Below are 18350 nucleotides of genomic sequence, written 5' to 3' on the forward strand. Positions count from 1 at the left end.
AGAATTAGAATGTCCCTGTAACCCCCTCTACTCCAGCATTCTAACTTGTTTGGATACATTTCATTTCAATGACTTTATTCGGGTAAGTTAATACCCATAAAAGTACAACATATTAATAGAAGACAAACACAATAAACAAACATTTACAATAATATCACTATGGCAGTTAATGTGTTTCATAACAAGTTAAAAAGGAACTACATTGGTAAAAATAGTTAGTTGTAAATAAAACAATGTGCCAGCTAACAATAGTGCAAAGGTAAACCATCAGATGGGGGCTCAGAGGTCGAACTTAGTATTACGTGCTCTAATTGCAGTTCTTAAAAAAGTGCTAGTGCGAAAAATCAATTCCTTGTCTGCCAGAGAGACTAAGCAAGTGTAAGCGTTATCCAGACTGATTGACCTTCTTTTTAAAAAAAATGGGTTTAATAACCACTTTGTGTATTTAATATAGTACTTACAAAAAAATAAAAAATGTAAAATTGATTGGCCACTCACCCCATCACAGGGGCATGGTACAAGGTCAAGATTGTGGTGATAGCCAAGAGGGAAGCATAGTGCATATCTGATAATTCCTGCTCTTAGACGAAATAGTAGATTCCTTTCCCAATGGCTCATGTGTAGGGTGAGATATAAGTGTAAAGAATGAAGGTCCTGTGCGATGGACATATATCTGGAAACAGAAGGTTTCTTAGATTCTAGGCCAGTCCTTTCTTCGTTATATACAGAGTACAGTGCATCTCTAAGCACCTTTTTTGGCACTGTGTCGGCTATAGTGGGTTTTAGAAAAATATTTCCTTTGTTGACACTGCACAGGCTTTGATATACTCCACTTAGCCAGGGAATTTCCCTCCCTTTGTCACACAAGAGACAGTCATTGATGATCTCTCTTGTGAGGGAGGCAGCCTGGTTCTTCCATATCGATAGCCAAAAGAGGGCAGGGCGGGCGCGGATAAAATCCGAAATAAAATTAAGGTTGAGTTCTCTATGACAGATGTATTGTGGTGTGGAGATTGGGGTACCCAATAATTTCCTGCAAAACCTATTTTCTTCCTGTTGAATGCCAGGGCATTTTGCGGTGCCCCAAATCTCGGCCCCATAGGTCGCAACAGGAACACACTGTAATTTAAAAAAAATTTAAATGGCAGATAAAGCGCCATGTGTCTTAGGGCGGGGAAGGCTAAGGATTGAATTGGTGGCCTTTGAGAACTTGCTCCTGGAGTGAGCAAAATGCTCAGTCCAGGAGCCGTTCGCAGCAAAGACCAAACCAAGAAATGGGAAAGTACATGTACTTGTCAGTTTCTGATTACCCACTGCGATAGAACTCAGCTGTCGCTTCCCAGGGCCACAAGACATTAAAAATGATTTGTTAAAATTAACACGTAAGTCCAGGCTAGAGAATTCGGGGTGCGGGCTAAAAGAACCGCATCATCTGCGTATAATAGTACGGGAAGGCTTTTGCCATTAATCAGGGGGACATCATAGGTGGAGGTTTTGAGCGAGTTGTTCAGCCCATTAATATAAATAATAAAAAGGAGGGGGGCCAACACACAACCCTGCCTGACCCCCCTTCCTACCTTGATCGAGACCGCGCCATTTGTACCAATCCGCACCTGCGCCTGGAGATCTTTATGGAGGTGGGCTAAAAAATGTACCAGGGGTTCATCCAAGCCATAGGCCAATAGAATTGCCCAGAGTTTGGACCTGTTGACAAGGTCGAACTCTGAGGACAGGTCCATAAAGGCCATATAGACCGGGGATTTCCGTGCTATGGTATATTTCCCGATGACCAAATTAAGATTGAGACATTGCTCAATGGTGCCCACCTTGCTACGGAAACCCAACTGACAGTGTTCTAAAATATTGTTTTCCTCAGAAAACACGGGCCGAGGTGCAAAGCTCAACATTATTCTAATGGGGTTATGATCCCCATAATCCGTTTCAATTACTTCGGCGCCCGTTAGTTGGTCTTCAAGGCAGGGGGAAATGAAAATAAAATCGATAGTTGACGTGCAGCCCCTTCCCCTAAATGTTGGCAATTTTCTGTTAGTTGTATTCGGGCTGCTCACCAGGTCCATTACATTGGTCAAGTTATTTGATTTTAAAAGCAAAGTCAACTCTGCTCCCCTGCGGGACGAAGGCCCGTAATTACTTGTGCCTTTAGCATGTACTGCACCATCGATTGCGGCGTTAAAATCAAAAGTTTCCAAAAATTGGATACTTAAACTCTTGTTTTTGCTTTTGCTTCTGATTAGTCTGTTGAAGAATACCTCCTCTTCAAACTCATCCATGATGTTTCGTATTCAAATTTAGGTTATTCCTCAAACCTTTTAGTTCCTTTACAAATCTCAAAATAAACACCATCTGGATAAAAAATAAATTTGCTACCTTTAACCCTTTACCACCAGACACCCTTCTCATGGAAACCAATAAAGCAGGGTGGGTAGTTTGAAATGTAACTCTCTTAACCTAAATATATATTCCAGGTCAAGACTCAGTTTAAAAATTAAACTAATGTCCCACATGGATTCATATCTACTATGGGAGGTCTCTTCCTCTGAATATCTTTCAAAACTCTACATAGCAAATCATATCTGACTTGCTCTTCCATCATTAAGAGAATGACATAACGAAATTGCAAATCTGGAACAATTCAGAGCCTATAACGTAGGCCCTTCTCAAACAATTCAGCCAAAACATGTGCTGCCATAACTACATGATCACCCACGAGATCCAGTCTCCTTTCTAATCTCCAAAATGCTCAGATAATCCAAATTTCCCTATATGTTCTTAGTTCCTTGATCCCATGATTCACTGAGTACCTCCATAGCCTCACTTGAAAAACCTTCAGATCTTTCAGATATTCTGTTATCCTCCATACAAATAAGGCACTCATTACGATGTTGCTCGGAAAGCACTCCGGCTGACTCCTTGTCAGAATCGTTTCTGACCGACTTGGGGAGTCCGACTGACTGATTAGGATGGTTCCGAACATCATTCGGAAAGACTTTCATTGACTTCAATGGGAGCCTGTGTTCCAACCAACAACACAGGCTCCCATTGAAACAAGCATTGGCATAGCCAATAGGCTTCGCCTTTTGGACCTTATAAGTGTTTAGCCATGCAACAGTTGATGTTGTTGCACCAAGGATATTGTGCTGGATAACTAAACACTTATAAGGTCCCAAAGGCGAGACCTATTGGCTATGCCAATGCTTGTTATATTGGTAGGGGGTGTCTACGAGGCACAGGGGCCTCATTATGTAATGGAGATAAGTTAGAGTAGGAGTTACATTACCTTATAAAGGAGCTCAGCCTTCAGCCTCGTTCCTCTTTATGGTTATGGAACTCCTCTGTGACTTGCAATATCCTTATAATGTACAGCAGGGACACTGTCTGAGTAGCAGATTAGGCCGCTCAGACCAATCCTGGCACTCCTCTCATAGCATGAACGCAGCGTCCGGATTGGGTGGGGAGCCTCTGCTTTCATAGAGCCTGTTGGGAGAGAAACACTGAGGCGGCTGTCGGCATTGGTGGCAGGAACAGGTACATTTTTTAAAGTATTATTTTCCCCATCATTGACCCGTTTCCACCCACCCCTCAGTTTGCGTTTTGTAGTGGCTGCCACGGTCTTTGTCTGCAGACTCTGCCAGCTGAAGCAAGAGTTGTTCTCTACATGCTGCGAAGAAAGAGCCCATAAAAAAGAAGTAAAGAATTACTTCTATGGAGGAATTAATGGTAAAATATATAAAATATATTCATATTCCAATTGAGGGATGATGACTTTGTTAGAGATACTCGATTTCCAACAGTACTTTACAACACACGTGTTGTGTACCTGCTCAACAGTTGTATTGATGTCTTCTTTAGGACCAACGTGGGCATGGAGAGAAATTGCAACTGGAGAAGAATGCTCAATGATTTTCAGGCAGTGAAAGGGATCGCTCAGGATAAGACATTATAGATTTAGATGGTATGGAAAATGGGATTCCCCTTTTCTCGTATTTAGTATTATTTTTAAATCTAAGGAATACATTTTGAATGTTTATCTGTTGCTATCTTTTGAACTCATTCAATGGAGTGATTAGCACGGTGAAATGTTATAATGTATTTACTGCACACTGCACTCTACTTAAGATGACAATTGTTTGTTATTAAAATAAAAATGAAATTAATCAAGAGAAACAACCAAGAAAGACTTCAAGCATGATATCCGATCACGTCACATTGAGAAAATTCACAAAGAGAAGCTTTCCACCTCAAACGTTTTCGAGTTTGGCTTCCACCCTTACAAGTGACCCACACCTTGTGTCCAACCGTGAGGAGCCCTCCATGGATCACAGATCGTAGGAACCGATAAATGTTGAAGTCTTTGCTCTGGAAAAGAGACTAGAGTCAAAGTAGAACCTATTGTTTTTTTTTGTTTGTTTTTTTTATACAAATTAAGCACTGCTGTTTTTCATTGACACTGTCCATGATTGAAACCCTCTTCATTGAATGCGAGTCTCGCCTCATGTACCGTGCTATCTCCTTCTTATCTTGGCCTCCTGTGGTCAGTGGTTTTCTGTTGCCTGGGTACAAAGCGTCAGAGAGCGTGCTGCGCTGGCTCCTGTAACTAGGCGCTTTGAAATGGCGGCAGGACAGAACCGCTCTTTACTTTACAAATAACTTTAAAACAACATAACGAAACAATATTTATCCGTATGCGTTCGCAATAATTTCTGGCGACTGTATCCTGTGAAGAGAGAATGTTGCCTCACAGTGCAAGGTTTTGAGTCGATGCTGACCGAAAACCGTGTTCTTTGTTCCTGGAGGCTGCTGCACTGCTTGCGTTTCTGTGAAAACAACAAATGTGAAGCGACAGCTCGGCTCTGCACTTAATTCCTTCTTGTAAAGGCTGACGGATCGGGATGTCTGGGGCAGGGCTGGGATTAGAGATGAATGCGCAGCGGGGCCTTGAGAAATGAGAGAGTGCTGGGAAAGGACGCCAAACCGAGATGGAACGAACGCGCACTTTCCATTTGTAAAGGGTATAATCTTAACAAGCATTGAAAGCGTGCATCATCGCGATCGCTCTGAAAGCAAAAGTGATCGCGATGACGCACGAGTTTTCAAAGTGCTGCTGGCAGCCGGCTGTGCGCGTGCACGGTCGCGTGAACGCAAGCGCTAGGCCAGCCAGCAGCACTTTGAAAACTCACATACAAAATGTCTCTCCGAGCCAGCGCATGCGCTGGGTTCAGCGAGACCTAAAAAGGGGTGGATGCGGAAAACCTTGCACCCTGTGGCGGGCACTTCATGGTGCCTGCCACACTGTGCATGGTTGTAGAGAGGGGACCCATTGGTACCCCAAAGGGCCCCAACCAGCGGCCTCCGGGTGAAGAGGGGGCAGCTCCGGGCCACCAAAGTCAGTTTCCAACAGTCAATCCATGTCGGACAGACTAATTTGGAAAAGCCGTCGAAATCGGACATCGTAATCAGTCGGTCGGAATCGTGGTCCATAGAGCTGTAGGATTCAGCTCCGTGCGACTCAGACTCTCCGAATGCCGGTCGGAACCGATTCGGACTGACCGAACGGTTACCTTGTATCGTAATCGGGCGGTCGGAAATGTTTCAGAGTCAGTCGGAAACATGGATTCTGACACGGCTGAGGTAAAACCAAATGCCATTCAGAGCCTCCGATAGACCCCCCACATCACTAATGCTGTTCTCCTTTCCATCCTACAAAAAGCCCTTTCAATGCTCGCTTTAACAGAGGCTCCTCTATGATTAATTCCATCACATCTTGCAACCAAGCTGGAGACACCCAAAATGGTGTTACCAGTACTACTTGATATCTCTGCCTAATCACCTTCAACAGATCTCTCTCTATCATCATAAATGGGGAAATGGTGGACTAGTGTAAATAAACTTTCACTACCTTCCAATCTTACTGAAACACATCCGATTCCAATGTCTCCAGATCTGCCCTCCAACTGTAATACTCTCTGTTTGGAATCGCAGCCTCCTCACAAATAAGTCCACTTTCAATGTCCCGCTCCAGGCCTCAAGGTTTTCTAGCCAACATCAGAACCGTCCAGGCCTTGAGGTTCTCCACCTAACATCACAACCTCTCTTTGGTATCCTCTGAAAGGAAATGTTGTCACCATACCATAAATATCTCTTTAAAACATCCACCTTCAGTCTTTAAAGTGGCCCGTAGTGTAGAGGTCCTGGAAAAACTCCTGAATGTTCAAAGTTTACAAACTAGCTGTCCAAAGTCCTTTGTTCAAAGCATGACAAATTTCCATCCTCATTAACTTCATCTTCCTTCCTGACAACTTTACACATGCCATGTGTGTATCCAACTGAAAAGCCAAAACGTTACCTCTCTGGCTGGAGTCATCACCAGTTTTCCCAAATTGATTATAAAACCTTGAACAAGGTGTTGTCCTGCCTGAAGTGGTTCTACAAATTCACTGTGAACCCTTTTACTATATCCACCGTCCATGGATCCTTTGTAATAATTTTCCAGTTTTCATAAGAAAATCTTCACGTTACCCCCACCATTAGTTGGGTAGAGTTATTACCAATCCCTATACTCACCTCGCGTTTCTCTTGGCAACTGCCCTCTTCATCTATTGCCTCTTGTCTTGCTGCTTTTTCCCCTATTATCCTCTGCCATGACTGTTATTAGGACCTCAGAAGGTTGTCTTGTTCTGACCCTTCACAAAAACATCCGTCCTATACATGCTTAATAGAGCTCTGCACATTTTAAAAACCTTACCCCTTGAGCTGGTAAGAACGTGCATTAGCGGAGGTGATGATGGCGATTCTCTGATCGTCGATGACTATGCTTCGTTAATAAAAACCCTAGACAAAGATTCAACCCCAAGCGTAATGTAGTACTGGAGCGTCATACATTTTTACAACGCACACAAATGCCTGGAGAGTCTATAGATGATTTTGTTGCTGCTCTTAGAATCTTAGCTGTCACTTGTAACTATAGGGAGTTCCGAAACGAAATAATATGTGATCAATTGATTGAACGCACATGCGATAAGAAGGTTCAGGAAAAACTCTTATCCTCTGAAGATCCGGATTTAGAGACTGCTCTCATCTTAGCGAGGAGCGTTGACCATTCTCAACTCTGTATGAAAGAGTTAAGTGCACCTGCTCCATCTACATCTTTGTCTGAAATCAAGCTAGTCAGTACAAAATCTTCGATCAAACCAACCAAGGGCGCCAATGCGAATGTTCCTCGTGTGCCACCTGCACCTAATTGGTCTAGGACCAAAGCTGAAGGACAAAATCTTTCATGTTATCGTTGTGGCAGTGGGTCTCATTTGGGAAACTTCAAGTTTTGCTTTGCCATTAATCAAACTTGCTTCAAATGTGGGAAAAAGGGACACCTGGCACGCATGTGCAAAGCGACTGTTGTTCACAAAGTACCGTCACGTACTGTGAGAGCCATGGAAGAGGACAGTGCGGACTATTATGGAGATGATGGAAGTTATGAATTATTGATGTTATCTTTGTCACCTACACAAGAAGAGAGGGTGGTAGAAATTGCTTCCATTGGGGAAACCCAGAAAAGAAAATCTCCTGTGTGCACCATAAGCTTGAACGGCAAAAACATTAAGTTTCTTGCTGATTCTGGTTCCCCTTTTACCCTCATTAACGTCAAGGATTTTGAAAGTTTGGGTGACATTCCTGTAGCTCACTCAAGCATAAAAATCTTTGCTTATGGTGGCAAGAGAGTAGAGGTTTTAGGCAAATTCATGGGGAATTTAGAATACAAAGGCGAGTGTACTTATGGTACTGTATTCATAGTGAAGGAAGGTGCCAATTTGTTGGGATGGCAAGAACAAAGCGAACATGGAATCATTCTTGATCCCAATCATGCCGATATGGTTCTATCCAGATGCGAAGCTAAACAGTACTCTGCTAGTCTTCCTGATACCTTCCCTGTGCACCGGGCCAGAGGTGGGGATTCCGGCCAGTGGTGGAGTTTTAGCCATGGCCAAAATCTCCACCTCTGGGCCGGAAGCTCCGCCTCCGGGCCAGAAGCTCCGCCTCCGGACCGGAATTTCCGGCCCGAGTGCGGACGTAAAGTTAGTAGTCGTAAATCCATTCTGTGAATAGCAAAAGTAGTACGTTTATTCTGTGAATCGCAAAAGTAGTAAGTTCATTCTGTGAATACCAGAAGTAGTAAGTGCATTCTGTGAATACCAAAATGGTACTAAGTTTAGGATTTTGTCTTAAGTTTGTTCTGTGAATCGGGCCCACGGCTTTTTACCACTTAGGTATCACACGGGTCTTGCCAGCTCTCACTGGTGTTATTGTTGGTGCCTGGAAGCCCACGTTCTTGGGCAGCAAAAGCACTTTATAAATGAAGTATTCATTCATATTCATTCATCCCCTTGCAGTGGCAGGTAGAAGAAAGAGCACTCCTTTTTGAGTCCACTTCCTACATAGATGTTTCTTGGCCTAAACGGAAATGGGCATCTCTAACAGGGACGCCCAAAAGACTGTCCAGTGTCACTTATGTCCTTCCATTTCGAATAAATAATTCTTAGTTGCAAACTAGGCAAACTGTTGATTGTCTACGTAAGAGAATTGGACTTAGTGTGTGCCTGCTAGTTGTGCCAGCTTGCCTGGAATAGAAATGGGCCTCCATTGTACAAAAGTGTCTCCTAGCTGCAGTAGTCATTCTCCTGTAAAGAGATGCCTTTATCGTATTTACTCTTGGGGGCCAAAAGAGCTCATCAACATCTGCTAGCTCCCTGAAAGTGTTGGAAGGAGACTCAGTTAATTGATTTCTTTGTTTTACAAAACTTTTTATTGCCATTTATATGGTTAGGAACAAAAATAAAAAATAATCAAATGTTTCAGTCTGTTTAATGCACTACACATATCCGAATATACGGTTATTATCGGTTCATGCACCCTCAGTTCATTGATTTTGTGATGCCCCCATCACCGCTGTGGAATTTGAGTATCATAAGAGCAAGCTATTTGCAGAGATATGTCAAACTCTCCTGTTTGTAAAACTCAAGCAGAGAGGAATGAAGTCCAGAACATTTGATAAAGAAAAGTGAAAAATAATTAGTACATTTATTCCAGAATAAATCCTCGCCCTGTGTCTAAATAAAATTATATGCATATGTTCTTACAGAAACAATCAGCAGACCTGACCAGTATGAGCTCTGTAGAGTCAGTCATGGTTGACTGTATGACATAGTTCTCCAGTCTTTTCTATCTTACTGGTGTTAAGTCAGAAAACGGTTTTCTTCTTGGGCGATACCTACTCCATTGATTCTCTCGAGTAACACTATTTGGTCTGATCTTTGCAGTTAGTCCTGGTCAACCTCGTGTAATCCTTTTCTTGATATGTCCAGAGGTTTTCAACCTATTGAAGCACCCCTGTACTGCTATTCATTATTCAGTGAGGTTTTTCAATGTTTTCTAAATACTCTCATGAAGTTTGTCTTTGGTTCACCTTTTTGTTATTTTAATAATTTCTCATTTGTTTTTTAGAGTGTGATGGTCTAGACAATACCTAACATTTCTTTACTCTTGTCACTGAATTCAAATTAAATCGTGCCTGCCAGTCCTCTTCGTTATTACCATGCAGACGCTTAGGGAACCTTCTCTGGTCAGTGTTCCCTCTTGGTACCAGAATCAGACAGCCAGATTCTGTGGTGAAACTGACTTGTACTTTCTGAGGCAACGCTAACACTTTCACTTACTGAGAACTGTTTTAGAACCTCACACTAACCTTTTTGTGACACATACAAGTATTCTGAAACAAGTGGTCTTAGCCACACAGACACTTTGCAAGATTGATGAGAAGTAGTGACTACCTTTGTGGAAACTTGTCAATGGAGGCCGGGGAGGGACAAAGCTTGGAGAGCTCTCTTCCCAGGCCTCACCCCAGGCATGAACTTTTAGGCAGGCCTAAAAACACTGCTACGGATAGTGATGAGGAACATCAGCTGGAGGCAAGCACTAGGCATCGGGTTGAAGTCTGAGGGGGCCTTCGCCCTTTTTTCTCTAACTCTACGGTACATTCTAGCTCAGTGAACTAGAAAGAACCCAATATTTGGCACCCTGTATAGCCCTTAAATTTGTTCATAAATAAACACAGCATCCTTCTGTAAAATGCTTTCCCATAACTTTATTTGTCTTGCCACCTCTTATGTGACAGCTTGGTTCAGGATATCAAATTCAATCATTAGGCATTTTCCCAGAACAGTTTTTTCTCAGTGGGATTGCTTTTTTGTACGAAAATCGCATCTTTGCGACGTTCTGATTTGTTTCTGAGGTCTTCCTCTGTGTGGATTTTGCTTATATTTCTAATTTTGATGTATTGTAAATACAGTTCGATTTTTCTTTTGTGTAAACAGGCTGTACTGTTATTTATCAATACCACTCTTGCCTTTTCGTCTTATATCTTCTTTTGTGTGTTTTTTTCCTTTCAAGATCCACACCTTTTACGCACAATGACTCCAGAAAATATGTGTCACATGACCCCACCCTCCCGGCTGGAACATCCTCCTCCTCCTCCTGTTCACATGCAGGGCCCCCCGCCGCCACACCCTGCCCACCAGCAGCATAACCCTCACTATCCTGGCATGCAGCGGGAGCTGTACATGAAAGTGGAGTCCATGATGCCGCAGTATGCTCCGATAGGGCCAGGGATGTCGCCCAGTGAAATTCACCATGCCCAGCAGGCTCAAATGCTTCACCAACTTCTTCAGCAGCAGCAGCAACACCAGCAGCAGCAACAACAGCAGCAGCAACAACAGCAGCAGCAGCAGCAGCAGCAACAGCATGGAGTTGAGTAAGTCACCCAGCAGAAAAACAAAATGTGGTATGAGCATAGTGCATATTTCACTTAGGTTCGAAGGTGGCATCATGGCAAAGAGCTACATGCTGCTGTGCTAAAACCATGGGATTGGGGAGGCTTATACTGCAGTGCATTCTTTCTTGAGCTACTGTGTGCTGACAATACAGTGAATCCATCAAGTAGGTAGAGAACTGTTGCAGTACTTGAATGCTAGTTGATGCCATACTGTGTGTGGGATACATCTGCACCAGCCATCACTTTCAGGATGCTATGAAATCACCAATCGGAGACATCCACCCAAGCACTAATGTATGAAGACACCAAGGCTCCTCAAAATGTCCGCTCCTTGTGCAGAGATTTTAAGACTACGATATGATGTGCGGTTATCCAAGTGCTTCTTGCATCAGTCCCCTGTCATGGTGAATGAAGCTCTGCCGAGAGGCATATGAGTAACTCTTGATTATACCTTGCAACAAAAGGTAGCTTAGTCAATCAATAACAAGAAGCCCCTCTGTATCCTCGGCACTAATATTCAGATAATCAGATTCATAGCATATTCTTAGTCTTGGGAACATTGTCAGTCAAGTCATAAGATAAAGCACTCCCCGGTTAATTATAAAATAGATAATTATTGTACAAAATTATAAATAATAGGATGCGATTTACATAATTGGGTGCTGTCAAGTGATTATTCTCCACAGTTAGAGTAAATCGTATATAGCAATACATTTTGCCAGTACCTGCAATGATGCTCCAGATACCCAACATAGAAGAGAGATGAAGGCATGGCTGGCAGCGGGCGACTGGCGAACACCACAATAGAAGCATGTCCTTCTGCATATTCTAATCAAAAAGACCAGAACGTGGCACACTTCTATCTACAGCATTGCCCCTCTCTACAAAGAGCTCCTGAGTCGCAAGTATGGAGCTCTTAGGGAGCGTGGAAGGAGGCTAAGGCGGAGTACTGTGGAGTATCTCCTTATGAGAGTTCTCCACCAATTCTCTTTGTACCCCTTTTCTCTCTTTATCTCTCTTCCACTGTTTCTCATACACACACACACACACACACACACTTAAACCCCAAACTCCCTCTCGTCCACCAAACCCAAAAGTTCCTTAAACATGCCAATGCCACATTTGGCACTCATATATAGGCCTAATCCCTTTACTGTGGTATGAGGCTGCATCTGTGGTCAGTGGCTTGTGTTGGGCAGACAATGGAAATGTAACATCCTGCAGCACGAAGTGGCTACACGCTCAGACATAAAATGTTACTCACATTTTTCACAATGACTCTTTGTGCATCCTTGGACAGCTGTACAGTGTATTGTGCAGTACTGTCTCAATTACAAATTCCCCCAGATTCCGCGATGCTCATAGTCTCATGAAGAAGTCGGACAGATAGATGGGATTAAGGGGGAAAAAAGCAGGCATGGAGGTGAAACCAGTCTGGACTTTTGGTTGCTGAGGCAGCAGAGGGTTGATTTGTAGGGTGGCTGGTGTGTTGTTCTGAGCAGCTCCCCTTGTCCATCCCTCCTAAGCCAGTCGTCCACTGAGGATGAGTTCTGATTATTGCACTCTGAACCACTGTCTAAGAGCATATAGGAAGAACCCCAGCTCTCCATGCTGAAGCTTTAGTATTGATTTCCTTGCACACGCTCGGGTGCACCAAATGCCCAGATATGATAGCGGAGTGAGCCATATGGCCATGTTCCAAGCCCAACTCCTTTACACAGCACGGAGGAAGAGATGGGATGAGAAAAAGAGGCAGATTCCTAGATGGTGCTGGGTTATAGCAGAGACATGCACTAAGAATCACCTTGAATTCAGAAAAAAGGGTTCATCCAGCGAAGCAAGCTAGCCACAGCACGGAAGGAAGGGGAGTGGTGATCCCTACTCGCGGGTTCCAAATGTCTGAAAAACATCAAATGCCGGTCATATATCTGTGAACCTTGCTTCCAGAGAGTAACAGTAAAAACTCCTCTGGCAATGAGAGGAAAGCCTAGGAAACAAGTGCATCAACCCCTGCTGACAAGAGCTTTTCATTGAGAGCGTCACATGAACCATTAGATATCAAGACATTCCATCCATGTCTGAAATTATCTGGCTTATGCTATATTTCATACTCAGAAATGCGCAGTCCAAGCTCTGTGGTCTATGGTGCCTCTAGCGTCCAATATCCTTGCTTTAGTTTTGTTTTTGTTGTTATGTTGCACAGTATTATTCTCCTGTAGTTCCTGGTTATTACCCTACCCCCGCTGTACTGGCATTCCTGGGAGGCAGACTCCTGCCCTAGTATGTAAGACATTCCTCTGTCCACAGTTGCTTTCACCAGGATCTGTCTGACCCAAACAGAGCATATAGGAGTCTGAATGATAAAGAACCAGACCCTGTCTGAGGAGATGCGCAGAAAATCATGACTTTCAAAATATTACATATTGCCCTCTACCCATTTCCTATTAAATATTTGGCAAGCCTCAAACCTTAGCCCAAAATGTAGTCCTTATATTGTTTTTCTCCATTATCCTGGCGCCATAGCACAATCAGTCGGTGCTTAGTTACCAAAAAGATATTTTACTCACAATCTCCTCAATTCTTTTGAACTTTGATCAAGAGCCAATTATCATTCCCTTGTTTATAGCACTGGGCTTCTCTCCTGTGTGGAAAATGCTGGACAACCACTGGCACCTGATGGCTAGTCTTACTGCTCTGTTTTTACTAGTACAGGTTTATTTCCTAATCATCCTTACCTAGATTGGTAGATGTGTTGCCTGCTTGCATTCTGGAGCTACCCACTCCCATACGAACCCATATCCTTTATATTGAAATCCAGAACTGATATCCTGTATGTTGGAGAAACCAAACGCAAACAAAACCACTGCCAAAAAGTAACAATAGGAGGGGTTCACCGATGGTCATCAGGGTCTAAAGTTTCCTTAAATTCCCAATGTGGTGTCTGTTATGCATTCTTTGGCGTCAGGAATTATAAAGTTACTTTGCTTTGACATAGTGCACTTACACAACATGGCAAGCAAATAAAGAAATCTCACTACTGTAAGCCTTCATTGTTCATGAGCAAGACATGATTTAAAGATAGCAGTAGAAGTGGGAGACAGAGAGAGAGAGGAGAACATTGTGGCAGATGTAGCCTTTAGTAGCTGACTTTTGTGATGTTTGTTTGCTCATTCCAGGCTCCCAGTGCACCCAGCGAAGAAGAGGAAACACTCCGAGTCACCCACAAACACCATGAACTCCCAGGTGCTGAATGGAATGATCAAACAGGAGCCAGGTACAGAGTTCCTCTACTCACCTTGTGCTAACCAAGCCCCATTCGGTTAAGGTGCTTTCTCTTCCCCATTACTGTTCTGCTTATCTAGCATCTGGTGTTGCTTTAGGCATCTGAGGCTGGGTTCCCACACATCTCAGTATGTTTGTTTTCTCAACCATCTCAGTGTGCTGAGCCCTGAGTATTTGATCATCAGCTACCTGAGTATGTCTTTGGTTCTCAAGTAATCTCAAGTGTGCTTCTCCCCCATGTCCCTGAGTGATGAGCTCCCAGCCATTGTGGGATCTGTTGGAATTGAATTTTCAGCAATTCCTGTGTTTTTTGCATCTTAAATTGTACGAGTGTATATTGATTTGTCTGGAATTGCCATAGTTATGTGGGTTTTATTGGTTTCTCAGCCAACACAGGGTGTTAGGTTCTCAAGGCTATATGTTGATTTCTCGCTTGTATCAGTATTAATTAAGTTTCTCAGCCATCAGACTCTGTCTTGAATTCACGTGTGTCCAACGTGTTCTGGGTGTTTCACAGTCACACACCTTGATCTTATACACGTCGTCATGATTCATGTCATTTTTTAAAGAGGAAAGGTATAGTGGCTTCAGCATAGTGCGGATACCTAAAGGCTTGATGTGCTTTTGCAGATGTACACTGGTGAGTCAGGTACAGTTTTTCACTATAGTTTTTGTTTCCTTGCAGGCCTGGTCCAGGACAATGACAGCTTGAATGGATCCTACCTAGATCCCAATTACCAATCTATAAAGTGGCAGCCACATTTGCAGAACAAGTGGGTTGTTCTGTACGACGCAAACTACAAAGAGCTGTGAGTACTACCCATGAAAATAAAACATCAAGGAATGAACACTGAAATACAGCACTGCAAAGTCTGGAATCCATCTCATGCCTTTCTATTATCTCTCTCGTGCAGGTTCTTGTGTTCTCTATTTGTGACTTTTTTCAGTCTTTCTCTGTCTCCTTCTTTCCCCTTTGTATGTTCTCTCTGGAAATGTTCTACTAGGAAAAATAACAATCAATCCTCAAAAATGAGTGTTGTGGCCCCCACCGGCAACTACCGGCTCAAATTAAGCACTGGAAATCAAAACGATAACTCACAATGAGTAATACATGTAAAAGGTAACACATGCAAATGAATGAAAACACACACATGGGGGAACAATCCATGGAATACAATACCAAACAATGACAAGAAAAGATACACAAACTCACCATGAATTACAACACATAACATTAACTAAAGAACAGTAACAACTCCAGGTACATTTCCAAACAAACATCATTTCTAAGAGTAAAACTCAATTAAGAAAAATGTGTAACGATGATAAAAGCCACATCCAGGAGTTTAACTACGGTAAATGCAATACCAGACAATAGCACCCCCCAGGAAAAATGATCAAGAAAGCAGAATGGTAAACAGTGGCATTGCTTTAAGATAGAAGGTCTACCTGTGAGAATTTTTGCCCCCAAATATGACAACCCATGAAAACCAAGAAGCAACAGTCCTTTCAAATCAGGTATACAAAAGTGGCATCCAAACGTAACAAAGAACCTAAAATAAAACACATTTGCATCAGTAAAATATAAAATGGAGAACTGTAACAATAATACTCAAAATACAACAATACCAAAATCTAAAATGTTCCCAAACTAACAAACGAGGTGCAAAACTCACTTTGAACAGCATCTGAATCAATATACTATTTAACACAACACATAACTGGCAATATCTTTTATCTAGCATTTGTATAACCGCTGCTTGTGTGGCATTGTGGTACTGTCTAGAGCGGTTACAGGAAGGCATGTATTTTTCTTTGGAAAGACGTGTAGTTGTAGTAGCACCTATGTGGGAAGTCTGCGTGAGGTCCTGACACATATCCTTGCCATATTGCAGCAAGTTTGACACTGCTGATATAATGCAAATATTTTTGGAAATTTATGAGCAGAAGAGAACATGCATTATTCAGCATTTGTTCTCCAAACTCTGTGCTTGACTGAAGAATAGTAATGTAGTATGCTAGTTAGACCCTCCTTGTGAGGGTGACAGTGAGAACCAGACGAAGTAAACTGCCTCACTCTGTGGGTCTATGGGATTCACTCAGAGGAGGTACAATACAGTTTCGGGGAAATTACATAGCCATCTTATTAAAGGGCCTGGAGAGTTCACCCAGAAATGGAACATGGATAACCCACGAAGACCACAGACACTTTGTTAGAGGGTTATGAGGTCAACGAGAATCAGAGAAAGCGTAACCAATGGTATCCATAGGCACTTTAGTGAAAAATCCGTGAGGGGGCCACTCAGAAGCAGAAAAGGGCAGGCCCATGAAAATTGTTATGTTACAAAAATATGGGCAATCCTTGTGAGCTTGGGTAACAGAATCAACTGAAGTAAATGGCCAAAAAGGGGGTCATTCATACAACTGATCATACTTCATCCAGATATTTAGCCGTCTATAGAATGTGACGCATTGAATGAAATCATAAGAATTAAACGCAATCAAGTGTTTAACAGCATTAAAGCATACACACAAACTGATTAAAATGGATAAATGATAATAATGAATGAAAAAATGGATGAGAAACAGGCATACACTATTAGATATATTGCATTCCCTTTATGTTTATATAACTTGGTAGGGGTACAGAGAAAAGCTATCAGACACACAAGTTACTGTCTATTAGATATTGTACTCAAGGATAATGTTTTGTAAAACATTAAATAGTAATATTCTACAAAATACAATCACAAACAATTAATGACACATGGAATAAAGCATCCAACAATAGCAACCGATTAAATATGGCACGCAATGGTAGCATTCCAGGAAACACAACCTCAAATAGGAACACTGTATGAAATATAACAATCGGTATTAATGTCCTGTGAGATAAAATACCCAAGAAATTATGTATTAATAATCATCGGTAGTGCATCATAAAATATACCATAGATGGAATGCAACAAACTCAAGTAGTAAACCTTTTAACTATTTGGCATTCTCGAGGGGACATTAGAGTGGATCAGGGCCGGCACCTCCTTTGCAGTGGACCGCTCCCTCATAGACCCAGAGGGCCTCTATGTCTTGGTATATGGCAGGTTACTGGGCAAAGTGATTACGCAGGGAAGTGTCTATGCCCCGAATCAAGATCGGGTGCAATATCTGAAGCAACTGTCTACATCCCTCTCCTTACTCGACACAACTGACATCCTGATAGGGGGAGACTTCAATTGGGTGGCTGATGTTGACCTAGACAGGTCTACCCCCTCACCCCTGTTAAATGGTACGCTGGTATCTAAAGTGACAAAGGGGTTCAGAGAATGGATGGAACGGTGGGACCTGGTAGATATCTGGAGAGTGCAGCATGGGAACCTACAGGATTATTCATATTACTCGCACCTATATAGCCTACATGCTAGTTTAGAAATATACACCTGTTCGGCTCGTCTGGGACCCGTTATAACCCACATTGACTATCTGGGGCGCACATTATCCGATCATAATCTATTATTAATCCATGTACGCCCTCTAGCAGAAACCCACCGTGACCCCCACTTGGCAGCTTGACCCTTCCTTCCTGGAAGATGCATGTTTCCGGGCTTCTTTACAGACAGCGGTCTCTGAGTATTTCCAGTTTAAACGGGGTATGGCAAGCTCTAGGACTACAGAGTGGGAGGCCTTTAAGGTGGTGGTGAGAGGACATTGCTTGGGTCGAACAGTGGAGATGAGGACGAAAATATTAGAGGAGCTCAACAGACTAGAGGCTAAACTCCATGACGGAGGGGGGGTCCGGCTGACGGCCAATGCGGATACGCATATAAGACTAGAGGACCCAAAATAGGAACACAATAGGGTGCTGGAACGGCTTCGATGCCTGGACCTAGGTGAGTACCACTCACAAGTGCATACTGGGAGGGACAGAGCAGGTAGACTGCTCACATGGTTGGTGGGCCTGAAACTGTAGATTCCTCCATTACCCAGATTATGTCCACAGAAGGGACGGTACTATACACCACTAAGGCAGTAAATGGAACATTTAGTGACTACTATGAGGGGTTATATGGTGCGCCAAGTCTACAAGCGTGGGAAAGTTTTGTTGAATTTTTGTTGCCCCTGCCACTAAAGACATTGGAACCTACTCTAAGGGAAAGCCTAAGAGGCCCGGTGATAGTACTGGAAATATGTGAGACACTCAAAGAGATGGCCAGAGAGAAGACTCCAG

The 18350-nt window shown here is 42.9% G+C and overlaps 1 protein-coding gene across 2 annotated transcripts in view; it reads left to right on the forward strand.

Moving 5' to 3' along the window:
• MYRF (myelin regulatory factor) overlaps nt 1-18350 on the forward strand; it is a 449420-nt gene that overhangs the window by 241865 nt on the left and 189205 nt on the right. For both annotated transcript variants that reach the window (XM_085648540.1, XM_085648541.1), the window contains exons 5-7: nt 10462-10822; nt 14020-14117; nt 14811-14934. In XM_085648540.1, coding sequence (XP_085504666.1) covers nt 10462-10822; nt 14020-14117; nt 14811-14934 — 583 coding nt within the window. The remainder of the gene's footprint in view (nt 1-10461; nt 10823-14019; nt 14118-14810; nt 14935-18350) is intronic.

This window comes from Triturus cristatus, chromosome 3_2 (assembly GCF_964204655.1).
Source record: "Triturus cristatus chromosome 3_2, aTriCri1.1, whole genome shotgun sequence".
NCBI classification, from domain to species: Eukaryota; Metazoa; Chordata; class Amphibia; order Caudata; family Salamandridae; genus Triturus; species Triturus cristatus.